Here is a 14428-nt window from a genome sequence, read left to right on the forward strand (position 1 = left end):
TTTTGAGGGAAGTAAGGTTAGGAGGGGGTGCATCTAGCTCGTAAGGGCTCAACCCAAGTGCAAGGCCACTGGACAAGTCTCAATCAAGGTCATGGCACACAAGGTCAGCTTGTGGATGGCTAGAAGCATGGATGGAGTAGAAGCGCGAGGGGCTAACAAGGCTCAGAGAAAAGCAAGGACAAGAGCAAGCGTCAAAGAGTAGTTGTTGGTAGACATGTGCAGGTAGAATGAAGGACAAAAGTTTGAAAAGAAGGGAAGGGGCAACGGTAGCAAGGGGGTGGTGAGCTAGGACAGAACATGGCTACTAGCAGGTTGTAGGAGCAACCATGGAATACTAGCCTATAGCAACAGCCACCAAGGGTCACATAACATTGTACAAGCTCGTAACATTGGAGAGCAACCGAGAAGGTTTTGTGTAAGCTGATAACATTGCACGGAGACTTAGAGACCTACCTTCATGGTGGATAGTGTAACAAGACTGAGGGTACCAACATGTCAATAGAACCATTTGTCAGTGTTCATCATTGATGGGGTGCTCTACACACGTGATGGAAGACTCAGGTGAGGCCAAGGACAAGGAGGATGCATAAAAGCCATCTAAGGAAAACTTTTTGACACATGCCTTCCAAGAATGAGTTGAGTCCATGGACATTGGTGAAGAAATCTACATGTGAGATCATTGGGATAGTGAGAATTTCGAAGTGCGCACCTCTAGACCCATGTTTTAATCCCCCTCACCACTTTCACTATGCCCCTCTTAGGCCTCAAATTATCTTGTACTGGCTTTTTCCTATCTATGTGGGGCCAAGGGGGCATCTCCTTGGTTTCCCCCAACAAATTAAGTATTGATTATTGGAGCCTATGGCCTTTCTCAGTCTACCTACGTCCCTTTCACTACTACGCTGCTCACACAATGCACAACCCTCCTGCTTTACTTTTGTAGCCTGTAACCCTTTCTACAATATGATGTTGCATTTCCATATCAATACTAAGGCCTGAGATTTCACATATGTACCCAATAGTAATTTAAAATTGTTATTCTATTCCTTATTCTGTATTGAATAAACAAGTACTAAACCTCATGGAAATCTAGGCTAAGGTTTATTCTGTATTGAATAAGCAAGTACTTCACCTCATGGAAATCTAGGCTGAGGTTTATCATAAAAATAGTTCATGTTTACCCAACTGTCTTGTTTCTCCATGCTCCACAAAATCTAGGCTGAGGTTTATCATAAAAATAGTTCGTGTTTACCTAACTGTCTTGTTTCTCAATGCTCCACAAAAATGTTGCTACTACCAATTGGCCTAACTTGTATCTAACAACGAGAGGTTAGTTTAAAAAATTAACTTATAGAGCTGTTGAATTCCATATGCAAAATTCAATTTCATGTGCAAACGTGATTTGTATTTATCAAAGCCGATTCAAACAATGCCCATTACATGATAACACCCTTTCTCATCCTTTTGAATGCCTTAAATTCTTAAATTTCCTAAATTCTATCAATGTCTTTTTTTGACAAATTTCACAATGTGAAAAGCTATAATATGTGTTGCATGTCCACCATTCTTGAACATCAATCTAGAAGTATAGGCAAGATTAAGCCAAAAATCCCATGACTTTCACTCCAAACTTTTTGACTTTATATAATTTTCAGTAGTTATTCCCAAAGAAACACGTTTTGTCCAAAATAATACACAAATATACTTCTAGTTTCTTGTAATTGATAAAGCTGATAAACTTTTAATCTAGCTAAATCCCCATTGAAATAACAAGTGATAAATCCATACTCAATGATGATAATTGTAAAGTCGCCACCAATAAAGAGAACCTGATATGCCAAGATATCCTTAGTGTGCGCAATCGAATACATACCCCACATCACCAAAATCGGCATGTCATTTGGCCAGCCATAATTATGCTATTGATAAGTTAGTTCTATAAATTTATTCACCATCGTGACATCTCTTCACGAATTCCTTATCTGTGATTGCTGACAATTTTGCCAAACTATGAAACTCATCCAGACTACAAAGAGTTTTATAAGAAACATCTATCTTATTCTTGCAATCAATAATATCTTTTAGTGTCCCCATTGAAAATGGAAGAGCTATATTCTTTTTATCATAAAGAACACGGACATAGTGTTGCTTTTTGTCTAGGGTTCGCCATAATTCAATTGATATAGAGGACAGATAATGTGGCCATCCAATCCAGGGCACACCAAGGCATACTGCATTCAGAAAAACTCATACAACATCAGATGAAAAGTGTCCATTGCTCGAAGATGAAATCAATGTTGCCTTCAAGATGAACATTAAATTCTCTAATCATAATGTTCTCTAATCATAAGAAACAAACTCTGGAATAAAAAGATAGATAGGCAAACCCAGGTTCGTCATGGCATACCCATATCAAATCACAGGACACTGCCTTACTCTCCCATTGTTTGGCAAAATGAAAGGAATGAAAGTCATCAATTGTTTGGCATGGATTCTCATAGCCTAGCCAAAAGTTTGCTTTGTTGGCCCTTATTATAGAATTGGACTTCTATAGGTGGTTGTGACTAACACACTCAAGACTTGTGTGACCATGTAAGGATTGTTTCTTGTTTGGTCTGATTTTGTTTCTTTGACATTAGGATACATCAGCCTAGGGTCTAACGTTGTATGGAACCACAGTCTTTCTCAATTGATTGAAGGATTTCTTTGCCTTAAAAAAGAGTCAATAGCAAAAGCAAACCATAAATGCAACAAATTGTGTGTAGAAACCTTCCTTAAAGTTTACATCAATACTTTATAAAGTACTAAGAAAATGATAATCACAAAAACGTATAAGAGCTTAGAACCCGAAGCGCCTAAAAACCCTAACCTTTTATGATGTGGCTAGTTCTCTAATGTTTCATGATGACATGGCATGCTCCATTAAAATTGTCATGCCCTATTCTTTTGATGGTACCTTGATGTTGCATGATTATATGGCATGCTCTATTAGAATTGTCATGTCTATTGGGGATTGAATAGTAATTCAAGTTTTGATAAAATCGGAGATTGTAGAATGATGACTTGATTCTCAGTCCCCTCTTCCTTCGTGCTCAAGTTTGTACAATACACTATTCTGCTTTTGGCATAGTTTGTAGGAAATGGAGATAACTTTCCATATCCAAAATGATGATTGCCATTGGTTCTTTCACATGTGATCCCATTGAGCTGAATACTTGTGCCAAGGGGTGATGCCTAGACTTGTGATTTTTCATTTTTTCCTCACTATATTTATGATCTCTTACATGATTGACGTATTCTCTCCTAAATCCTACTTTACAAAGCTGGTATATCCATTCATGCTCATATTACCTGACAATGGGAAAATTGTGGCATCATGTCCAGAGTAGAGGAGAATGGAAGGACGGTCCAAGGAAGAACTTGAAGTCAGCAATAATTCCTCTATTATTTCTTGCATCAGCCTTCCAGTTGACAATGTGCATGTTAAAGCATCCTACAAAAATATCATAAGAGCAGCAAAGATGAGGCCTTTTACAATAAGTTCCTGTTTACAAAAATCATAATTTTTGTAGGGGCATTTCAAATTACCAAAGCAAAAAATGTCTACAACAAAGGTATAGGAAGATTAGAGCTTCATTTGCACCTGAAAGAAAATGTTATTATCACTTCAGCCTTTCTTTATTTATGTGTGAAAGGTACAGCTCACATTTACATAACAGTAAAATTTGCAATAGTCCTTAAAGGTTAACAACCTTGGAAGTATGTTGAGCTTTTGATTGGAAAACGCTAAGCCATGTAAAAAAGAAAAATATTCTAAGCTAAGGGTAATGGAGCAGCATGCTTAATGGCTAAAAGAAGATAAAAAGTTTGATACATCACGAAGAGCTTGAAAAATAAGGCAACATGTGATGCTGATCGATGCTCACTGGCAAACAGCTTTGTAAAGAGTGTACAAAGTTTAGTGCTTTGTCAGCATAGTTCCTTATGTTCGATCAAAATTGCCGATTGGTCTTTTTATTACCCCAAGTTAGCCTTAAGTTTGATCGAGATCCTTGGCTCTTTTTAAGCAAGCTTCCGCTTGGTAGGTCGCTTTTGTTTAGTACTTATGCTTCAACCTGCTCTGTTCCTTCCACATGCTGCCTGTTTTTCTCCCTTATGGCATTCCTCCCTGCCTGCCCTCTCTTCCGCTCCGTTTCCCCTCTTATCAGCCCATCGTCACGTGGGGCGGTTTTCTGCCTGTTTCTGGGCCTTAGACACCCAATTTTGGGGCTGTTTTGGCTCACAGGACTCGGAACCCCTCTCTGCTAGCCCGCCTCGGGCGGATGCTTGCTCTAACAAGGCTGAGATCCTGTGCACTGCCAGCTGGGTCCTCTTCAGCTTCAAGGGCCTGTTAGCCCTTGCACCGCTCACATGGGCTATTCCAACCCTGGTCACCATTAGATTCCCCCTGACAGCACGAGGGGCTCTTTTGGAAATTGGGATGCCCATGGCATCATCAAGGTGTACATGACATCCTACCAAATGGCAAGGAGGATGGCTGCTGGAGGGACCTATTGGCCACCCATCACTGAAATACGATGAGTGACCCAAATGTTCCAAACAGTGATGCTGGACACCGTCTCCCAAATGCTTTCCTTTGGTGAGGATGTTGGCCACAGGTGAGAAGGAGGCGGCATGTCCTGAACCTCAATCCAGAGGACCCTTTGTCGTTGAATCCTGTAGGATGGCTTAACCATGTTGGTCAAGAAGGTATAACCCCCCTCTATCAGCCACGCCACATGTCATAAGTGAAGTCCCTCTAGATCCTTTGCAGGATATCCTAGCCATGATCTGGATGGCCCCCTGCCAAGAACTTCATCATCTGCAAGGACTGAGGCTGCTATAGGTGGGGACTCCAGCACCTGTACCAAAACAAGCTTTGATGGAAGATAAAATGGGATGATATTCCGAAGGCCAGGGAAATGAAGCATCATTGGAAAAAATGGCACATGGTTTGTCAAATCCATATCATCAACTGTGAAACCATGGTACCACGGTATGAAGAACACCAGTGCAATCGGACTGTCCTCCACAAGGGCTGGATAATGTCGGGGAACAAAGATGGAAAAGAAAAACCCCTCTCCCATGGATGGCGACCTCTTGAATGTGGTCATCCTCCAATGCCAAAGTTGCATTGAAGTAATCACGAACCATGCGCCACGTGGGCGTGAGGCCAACAATGTGGCCCACTAGTGCTCTGTCCTGAAGGGACTGAACGCCATATCTTCACCTGTTGTTTGTCCTTTGAGGAGAACAATCTGAGCCCCTCTGGCTAGACCATAAAAGGGTCGCCACCAAGATTCCACTCCTCAGTCTCCAAACAAAAAACCTCTTGCTGGGGGGGAAAGAAGTAAGAGGCAGCGGGGGATGAGAGAAAGGAAAAGGTGAAAAGGAGGAAGGAAGGGGGCTCTGGAGGGTGCAAAAAACCTCCGAAAAAAATCCCAAGCAGGGGGACTTCAGGAAGGGGGGCTGCCTTGCTACAACCCCTTTTAGACTGGCAGCCAGCCAAGGCTTGGGGGGAAAAGGAAGCCCTGCAGCCAAAAGCGGCATGAACCGCAAGCTAGAGGGCAGGGTAAACAGCCCCGCAAACTGCTTCTCGGAGCAGCACAAACAACAAGGGGGATGAAAAACCCTGAGCAGTTTTGACGACAGCCACCAGCCGAAGGGGAGTGAAAACAGCAGCTGTTGTGTCGTGAATAGCCATGAGCAGCAGTCGGCCAAGAAAACAGGGGGGCCGGGGGGGGGGATTGAGTGCAAAGGAGCAAGACGAGCCGGAAGCAGGGGTGAGGGGGGAGTAGGAGAGCTGAGTACGGACAAGTTTTCTGGAGGTGACCACACTGAGGAGGTCACCATATGTGGGAGGGGAATTTTCTTCTTCAGCTTAGCTTCTCAGACACCACTCAAGCATTGGTAGAGTAACGTATCAAGGTATCCCATTATGCTCCGCTTTCTATGCCTTCCCAAGATGCATAGAGCCATTCTGCCCTCCATCGGTCGGGTCTTATTTCAGCATTGCTCTAGAAACTTCAGACTACAACAGCCTTCTTACTCTCTGATGATGGGGGTCCCAAGGTACAACTGATTGTGGACGTACCTAGACACAAGGAGTTGCTAGAGACCCTGCATGGTGGAGCCTTGAGGCATAGGGTCAAGGTTCCAAGCTTACTAGGGTAGTGCCAATATTGCGAATAGATGGGCTTCTTTGCCATGGCTGTCCCATGGTTTGTCAGCTTAGGACTACAACACCTCCGAACTGTTAGCAAAATGGGTGGGGGGATTGCAAACCTCATGGATTGCCCTTGGAAGGAAAGAAGAGTGGCAAGAGGGCAGCAAAGAATCAAAGATGATGGGTCCACTTGTGCTCCAAAGGATGAGATCCTAGATGAAGTCCTTGATACAAAGTGAGCAGTCAAACGAGACCCAACGTAAGCACCTGACCTCCCCCAAAAGGAGTTCTTTGATCTTTACCCACAAAATGGGCCCGAAGGTCAATATAGCTCACAATTCCCTAGTACAAGTCTAGACAACTGCAAGGTCACTTCTAGGGGTTCCTCCTTCTTATGCCTCTCCCTCCACCCCCTCTCCACATGTCACCATTCCTTCCTCTCGCTCCTCCACCTCCAACTCAACCCTCTCTCAAATCCCACCCCCAGGCCCCCCCCTCCCCCCTTCCCACCTTAGACTTTCATCACCTACCCCGCTTCCAAGCCACATCTTCACCCCCCCAATCCCCCCTGTCATGTGCATGGATCATATCTAAGGTGTGCTTAGGCACACAGGACTAGCTTTGATAGCTTGGGGACGCTAAGGGCTAGGCAGGCGATTCTCAGGTTGGGTTGCATAGGCAATGGACGAGTTAGGGTTCCAACTATTTTTAGAAGCATTGGGCTCGTGCCTATATCAGGAGCCCAGGGCTTCAGCTTTCAAGGATGCAAGTCAGAGCAGGACTAGCTCTTCCTTGTTGGTCTAGATCCTCGATCGTGTTGTAGACGTGGACCTACTTTCTAGCGCAGCCCAGATTCCTAGCGTAGTCCTGAGGCCCTATGGACCCCTCCTGGTGGTATGGGATGCCAGGATGGTTGTGGACTGGTTGGATGTAGATGTTCGTGCCAGCAACCCAACCTGTGGCTCGGGGGGATGCTCAGATTCTACGAGTCTTGGACCTATGAGCATCATGGTTGGGTGGTGAGCATGCCTGCATCTCTCTTTGTGGTTCTATGATTGGTTGTTTGTGCTTGTATGCAGGTCTAAATTCCCAGGAGTGATCGTGGTCGTGTCAGAGCTCAATGAGACTGAACAGGACTCAAGAATCATGCCACCTACTGTTCAGGCAGCCTCAGGTCAATGGATGATTCGGAATGGCTTGTTATTCCAAAATGATAAAATTTGTGTACCAGATGTATCGGATCTTCGATCCATGATTCTTTGTGAGTGTCATGACGCACCTACATAAGACTCATCTCTTGTGAAACATAGTTTTTACTGGTTTAAGATGAGAGAATTTATTCAAGACTATGTGGTACATCGCTGTACTTGTCAAGTGACCAAGGCAGAACGTCTTTGAAGCGTGGCGTTACTACAGCCCTTGGAAATTCCTACTAAATGGAAAAGTATTTCCATGGATTTTATCACAAGTTGCCAAAATGCACAAGGATCATGATTCCATATGGGTTGTCATGGACCGCTTGATAAAGATGGGTAGATTTCTACCTACTAGATCAACTGTCACAGCGAGTCAATTGGCTCAGCAGTTTGTTGACCAATTGTTTTGTCTGTATGGGTTGTCAGCTGACATAGTCAGTGATAGGAATTTCAAGTTTACGAGTGAATTATGGATGCTTGTTTTTGACAAGCTGGATACCACTCTTAGTTTGAGTTCCCCTGAACATGCCCAGTCTGATGGCAAGATAGAAGTTGTGAACCAACTTCTTGAGGATATGCTTCAGGCATATGTTTCCAAGAGGCAGTCTTTGTCGGAATAATATTCACCCATGGTCAAATTTCCTTATAACAGTGCAAAGCATTAAAGTACTAGTATGAGTCCTTTTATGCTTATGTACGGGTTTCAACCTAGTAATGGTTGGATCAAGGGAATCAAGAATGTTGCTGCAAAGACCTTCTTGCAAGACATGCAAGAGATGTTGCAGTTTGGCAAGGAGTCTATTAGAAGTGCCCAAGACAGGGACATATTTTATGCCAATAGACATTGTTCGCTCAAAGAGTTCTATTGGAACGATGGGATACTTGTGTATTCCCAAGGAATCCAAGAGCCTAAGTACTGGACAGGTTAGAAAACTATCCCCTAGATATTGTGGTCCATTCAAGGTTATCCGAAGAATTGGCCAAGTTGCATATGAACTGGAATTGCCTCCCAATGCAAAAATTCATCCAGTCTTTCAAATCAGTCGACTGAAGGAGGTGTTGGGTGCTAAGAATCAGGTAGTTACTCCTCAAGAACTTATAGAGGTTGAAGATTTGACCTTTGTAGCGCACGAACCAGAAAGTACTCCAGGCTTTTGTGAACGTCAAGTTAGAAATAGGACCATCACAGAATACAAGATTAAGTGGAAGGATTGTGTCGAGGAGGACTCTACATGGGAGACATTGACTAACATTCAAAGAGAGTTTCCAGACTTTCTTTTGAACTCAGGACTAAGTTCTTAGAGGAAGGAGAGTATGTCATGTGCATGGATCGTATCTGACGTGTGCTTAGACACACATGACTAGCTTTGATAGCCTCACGAGCTAGGAGATAGGCAAGTGATTCTCAGGTTGGGTTGCAAGGGCAATGAATGAGTTAGGGTTCCAGCTATTTTTAGGAGCACTTGGCTTGAGCCTATATAAAGAGCCAGCCCAGGGGTTCAGTTTTCAGGGATGCAAGTCAAAGCAGGTCTAGCTCTTCCTTGCTGGTTTGGATCTTGGATCGTGTTGCGGACGCGTACGCGCGCCTGCTTTCTAGCGTAGTCCGGATTCCCAACGCAGTCTTGAGGCCCTATGGGACCCTCTTGGTGGCATGGGACGCCAGGATGGTTGTGGACTGGTTGGATGTAGATGTTCGTGCCAGCAGCCCAGCCTGTGGCTTGAGAGGGATGCTCAGATTCTATGGGTCCTGGACCTGTGAACATCATGGTTGGGTGGCGAGCATGCTTGCATCTCTCTTTGTGGTTCTATGATTGGTTGGTGGTGCTTGTGTCCAGGCCCGGATTCCCAGGAGTGATCGTGGTGTTGTCACCCCCTTCTTCCAGGAGCTTCCTCTTAGCCTCCACCCCCTCGTGGACGTCTCCTCTCCTATAGAGCCCAAGCTCCACCAAGCTCTCCTTCCCTTGGATCTAGCCCAGCTTCTTCTTCATCACCACAAGACTCCAACCCTCTATTTCAGCTTCCAGGATGCGAACCCTATGCTAGTTAGACACTCTCTCTTGAGTTTTTGCACCTAGGACCTTGGAACTACATAGAGTTCCTAGAGAAGCGCCCCCTATCCGTAAAGATTTCGGTGTTGATCCTATTCACCTTGAAAGGGCACAATGGAGCAGTCAAAAGCTGGCCCTGGCATTTCTAGGGTTTTTAATTTCATTGCCTCAAGCAAAGAGCAATGAACCTTATTTCTCTTCGACCTCGTGATGAAGTTCCAGATGATGGAGATGCTGGAGGATTGGTTGGGACTTGTGGATAGCACATAGCCTCAATGCCACTTTCCAAGTTGCCTTCCCCAAAGACAAATGGGGTTTTGATTGTGCAATGGCATTGCAGTGATATGCCTTGAGAAAAGTGAGAAGATACGAGAGGTCACGCATTGGCCCTTGAGCCAATGTGCACTCCATTTGGGAGTCTCAATCTCCTCCTTGATGTCTTGGGGCCCCAAGGGGGGATTGGAGCCAATGATGTCTCTTGCACCTTGTCGCATGGACTTGGACTACTCCCCCCCCAAACCTCTAGCAAAGTTCACTTGAATCAGCAACAAAGTGTGCTCTATTTAGCCTCATCCCACAGAAAGCCTACCATACATTTTCAACCACTTGTTTGAAACTATTAATTGCACTACAACAACATACTGTTCCAACCACTGAGCTGGTTTTAAGCCTGCCCGATGGCACACTAAGAAGAAAGGTGACCCCTCGAATTAAGGTAAATACATTTTCTTTAGTTTAATTAGAAGTAGCTACAGCCACATCCAAGAACCAGCACGGTGGTCACACCAAGCTAACATCAGCAAGGTGGTCACAAATCTAGATTAGAGTGGAAAAGTTGTGCGTAGATGACAAGTGGCGAGCTGTGGGTAGATGACAAGGACTGTCTCATTGGAGACCAGTCAAGCTCATGCCGGTCATTTACAAAATCATAGCCAAAATGCTTACAGACCGTATCAAAGGTTATTTGCATGAGGGGTTGCATCCTTCTCAATATGGGTTTATCCCTCATAGGCATATCACATACAATATTGCAAATGCTTATGTTAGGATGGAATATGCAAAATACATGCAGTAGGATGTTCTACTCTTGCAGGTTAATATCGCAAAAGCTTTTGATACAGTTCAATGGGAATTTATCTCACAAACCATGCAAGCTTTGGGGTTTGGAATAAAAATGCAGCAAGTTATCTATTGGCTCTATGAGGACAACAAAGCTGCCTGTATTCTCTCTGGAGACATTTCTGAAGAATGGACTCTTCTTTGTTCGGTTCATCAGGGATGTCCCCTTAGTGCTTTGCTGTATACCATTGCTATGCATCCTATGTTGCAATATATAGACCATCTGGTGGATATAGGAACCCTTCATGTCTTGGAAATGGCAGAAAATCGCAGCATGGTTGCTCAAGCCTACGCTGATAATTCCTTTTACACCCCAAAGAATACTCACAATGATCTTTCCACTTTGATGCAAGCTCTTTCACTCTATGGTTTGGCAACTGGTCTTCATGTGAATTTTCAAAAGTCTAAGCTGCTCCCTTTGCATTCTAAAGATTGGCATGGTCTCTTATGGCCAGGGGAAATAATTCCACCCACTTAGATTGTTCGTCATCTTGGTTATCCTTTGGGTTGGGGGATCACCCGTCGTCAGCAGATTGATTGGGTACTTGTCAAGCTCAGAAAAAAGATTGAATATTGGAAACTAGCAACTTGACCATTAAATGTTCGACTTTGAATAGTGCAATCCATTCTAGTGGCCTATATTCAATTCTATTTGCCTCTGATCATGTTCACTAAAGCCGATCTTGCTTCTTTCATGTCTATAGTCATGGAAATCTTTTGGCGATCTAAGCATGGCCGGAAAATTCTAAGACTGCTTTCTGTGCATCGACTATGTTCACCAAAAATGCATGGCGGTCTTAATATCATGGATATCCAAGCGCACATCCTTGCTCACAAAGGGAAAATGCTGCTGCAATTTATGCAAGGTGATCAGCTTTGGGCTGTTATGATTCGCTCTCCGTTACAACAAATCAATACTTCTGCCTTTGGTCACTAGCAACCCACTCAGTGGGACTTCTTACTTGGTTGCTTTGATGGTGCATTGCATGGTTGCCCCTTGGTCTCCAGCTTGCTTCTTGATTGGAAGCAAGTCCTTTCTCACTTGGAATGGCATGGCCGCGATTCTCTCACAGGAAATTCCTTGAGGGCTGAAAGCATTCACTGGTCAAAAGCTTTTCACCCTCCGCTGGCTTTACAGGAACCTAGATCTTCCTACTTTATTACTTTCAAAGGAATTGCTTCTGTTACGCATGTCATTCATGATGATGAAACTGTTTTACCTTTTTCTCTTGCAGCCACACGGTATGGCTTGGGATCTCATTATTGTCCTCTATGGCAAAAAATTACTTATATGCTTTCACCTTTTGTCCCAATTCCTCCTTTGGAACTTCAGGATAGGCTGGAGGATTGGATTTTGACTTCCCGCAAGTCCTCCTTTCATCCTTTGAGGCTATCTCAGATTACAGTGCCCGCATTATATAAAATCCTTTTGCCTCGGCCTTGGGTTTGAGATAAGGCTAATTCTATTTGGCAAATGCATAGGCCACCTAAGTGGTGGAGAAATAGACTAAAGCAACTTTGGGCATATAAAGTTCCTCTTCGGCAACAGGTCTTCTTTTGGAGAGTTCTTCTGGGGTTTTTCCATTTGGCCAACTACTGGCACGTAGACACATTGCTCCTGCTATATGTCGCAGATGTTTGGCTTCTCGGGAGACTGTGCCTCATTTGTTCTGGTTTTGCCCGTCCTCCCATGAGTTCTTGGATTTTCTTCGAAAGTGGTTGAGAACGAGATTCCCAACTCCTGCTTTTGGGAAATTATTATGGCTCTTTGGTTTTCATCTGCACACTCAGGAGTTTGATCTTTTCTTTGTTTGGGTTCGTCATTGGGGACTTTGGACTTTGTGAATAAACAAGAATTGTAAAGTCTTTGGTGATCCAACATTTTCTTTATTTGCTTTCTTCCAGTGTTCTCTGCAACAATCTTTTTTTGATTGCTTGCAGACTCGCTACATCGATCATGATGTATATTTAGCATATACAAAGATTTTCAGTGATGTAATTTCTAGCTCCTTGCTTTGAGGTGTTTTCTTGTAATATAAACAATTATGGCTGTAGTGGGGCATCACTGTTGCAGTCCCATGTATGCTGTCCGTGGAACCAAGCTCACCATGCGGCTGAGAATGGATAAGAGGGTCTTGGCTGAACGAGGATCCGGTAGTGGTTGGTGCTGCAGTGGCATGAAACCCATGATAGAGCACTAACGTCAGTCAATCTGCGTTGTATGTAGAACAAGTGCTAGTGCTAGCCCCAATCGGTTGTGTCCCAGGTTTGGCAAACATGGAGGGAAGCCTCATCTGTACAAATCGACACATTGATGGATCTATTGTGTGTCTTGCTCTGATCCTGAGCTACATGGTCTTCTTGGGGATTGTTGGTCTGTGCTAGCCAATAGGAAAAACTCGGTGATCATACTCTGAGTGGAGTCTGGCTGAGCCCCCTGATCTCATCTATGTGTCTTGAACAACTGGTCTCTATGTGCTACGGCCTCATGTATGATCGATGTCACGGGGACATGAGTTTCTGAAATTCACGAATTTACGGTGACTGCTCTAGCCTCAAATTGATTAAAATTGTTAAAAGGCCACTTCAATACAATTAATTCCATAGGCCAAGTCAAGGGACTAAAGGTTAGAGAGGGGTAAAAATCCCTTTGGCTAAATTGGGCTTGGAGGCCATGTTTGGAGTAGATGACTAGGAGGAATAGCAAGGGCAGCTTTTCCAAGACCACATGGATTGAGGGCCAAGTTAGTTGGTCGCCTAGCTTCTCCAAAGTGCTGGAAAGGTCACCTCCCATCTGTAAGCCCCCATATGAGGAGAGCATGGGGGGGGTGGACCTAGGTTCTGAGGGATGGCCACATTGGCAGCAAGATGGCTGCCATGGGGGCAGAGATCAGAGAGAAAAAAGGAAAGTACCTGGATGCATCAAAGTGGCTGCAACACATGGCGTCAAGACCATGGCAGATGGCGATGCATACATGGCATATTGGTATATTCTAGGCAGTGGCCAATGTCATGTAATAAGTAGGTTAGGGGCACTTTTTCCTCTTTGAGGTTTTTCCCCCTAACCACCACAGTTAGATCCCTAACTACGGTTAGTGGATAGGATAAGATTTTGTCACTTAGACAAAACCTCTCACTCTCTTGTACTATCATCTATTCAGACGTTTTGCACCTTCTTGTTCCCTTGCATCTTGCTTGCCCATTTCCTTCATTTGGTATCAGAGCGGGTCGAGTTCCCTTGAGTTCCTACACCTGTCTTCACCTCCAAGCCCGCAACCCGGAGCTCCACCTATGGACCTGCTCGTCCGTACTGTCCGTACGATTGTACGGATTCTTGACAATGTATTTCCATCATTGCACCGTACAGCCTGTAGCAAGTGCGCCATACAGCTCGTACATCTCCGTGTAGCTCCTGTACCGAAATCCGTACATGCCTCAAGGAGCTCGTCCGTATACTGTTGTCCACATGTGCGTCGCCAACTAGTCCGTATGCCGTACGTTCTATTCGTTGCTGTCTGTCCTGTGCCGTACACCCGTACTATTCTGTTGGGTTTCATCCGTACACGTGCGCCGTATAACTGTTGTACCTGCACCGACCGTACTGCCCGTCTGTACGCCGTACATCCGTACAAGTGCATCCCTACTGTGTGTTCCGTACAGAGATTGTGTAACAGTACGTACACAATACGGATATCAAAACTGTTCTTGGAATCTATACCCTTCTGTGGCATACGTACAGTGGGCAAGCTTTCTTTGCAGGTACATTTTGCAGACAACCATTGTTTGGCTTAGTTTTTGGGAGCACATTTGGGGCACTTGTTTGTTGCAGGCATTGCAGTCCAGTTGCAAAACCTACTCCA

General features: G+C 44.4%; 1 protein-coding gene across 6 annotated transcripts in view; it reads right to left on the reverse strand.

Annotated features, from left to right (window-relative positions):
- Positions 1 to 1767: 1767 nt before the first annotated feature.
- The window catches only part of LOC147903097 (uncharacterized), an 80499-nt gene continuing 67838 nt past the window's right edge, over positions 1768 to 14428 (reverse strand). For all 6 annotated transcript variants that reach the window (XM_087373399.1, XM_087373398.1, XM_087373401.1 and 3 more), the window contains 2 exons: positions 3352 to 3493; positions 1768 to 2231 (listed from right to left, as the gene is read on the reverse strand). In XM_087373399.1, the coding sequence (XP_087229525.1) occupies positions 1945 to 2231; positions 3352 to 3493 (429 nt within the window). In that variant the 3' untranslated portion in view covers positions 1768 to 1944. The remainder of the gene's footprint in view (positions 2232 to 3351; positions 3494 to 14428) is intronic.

Source organism: Dipteris shenzhenensis, chromosome 4 (assembly GCF_047967505.1).
Source record: "Dipteris shenzhenensis isolate YYH24624 ecotype China chromosome 4, Dip_SZ_1.0, whole genome shotgun sequence".
Taxonomy (NCBI): domain Eukaryota; kingdom Viridiplantae; phylum Streptophyta; class Polypodiopsida; order Gleicheniales; family Dipteridaceae; genus Dipteris; species Dipteris shenzhenensis.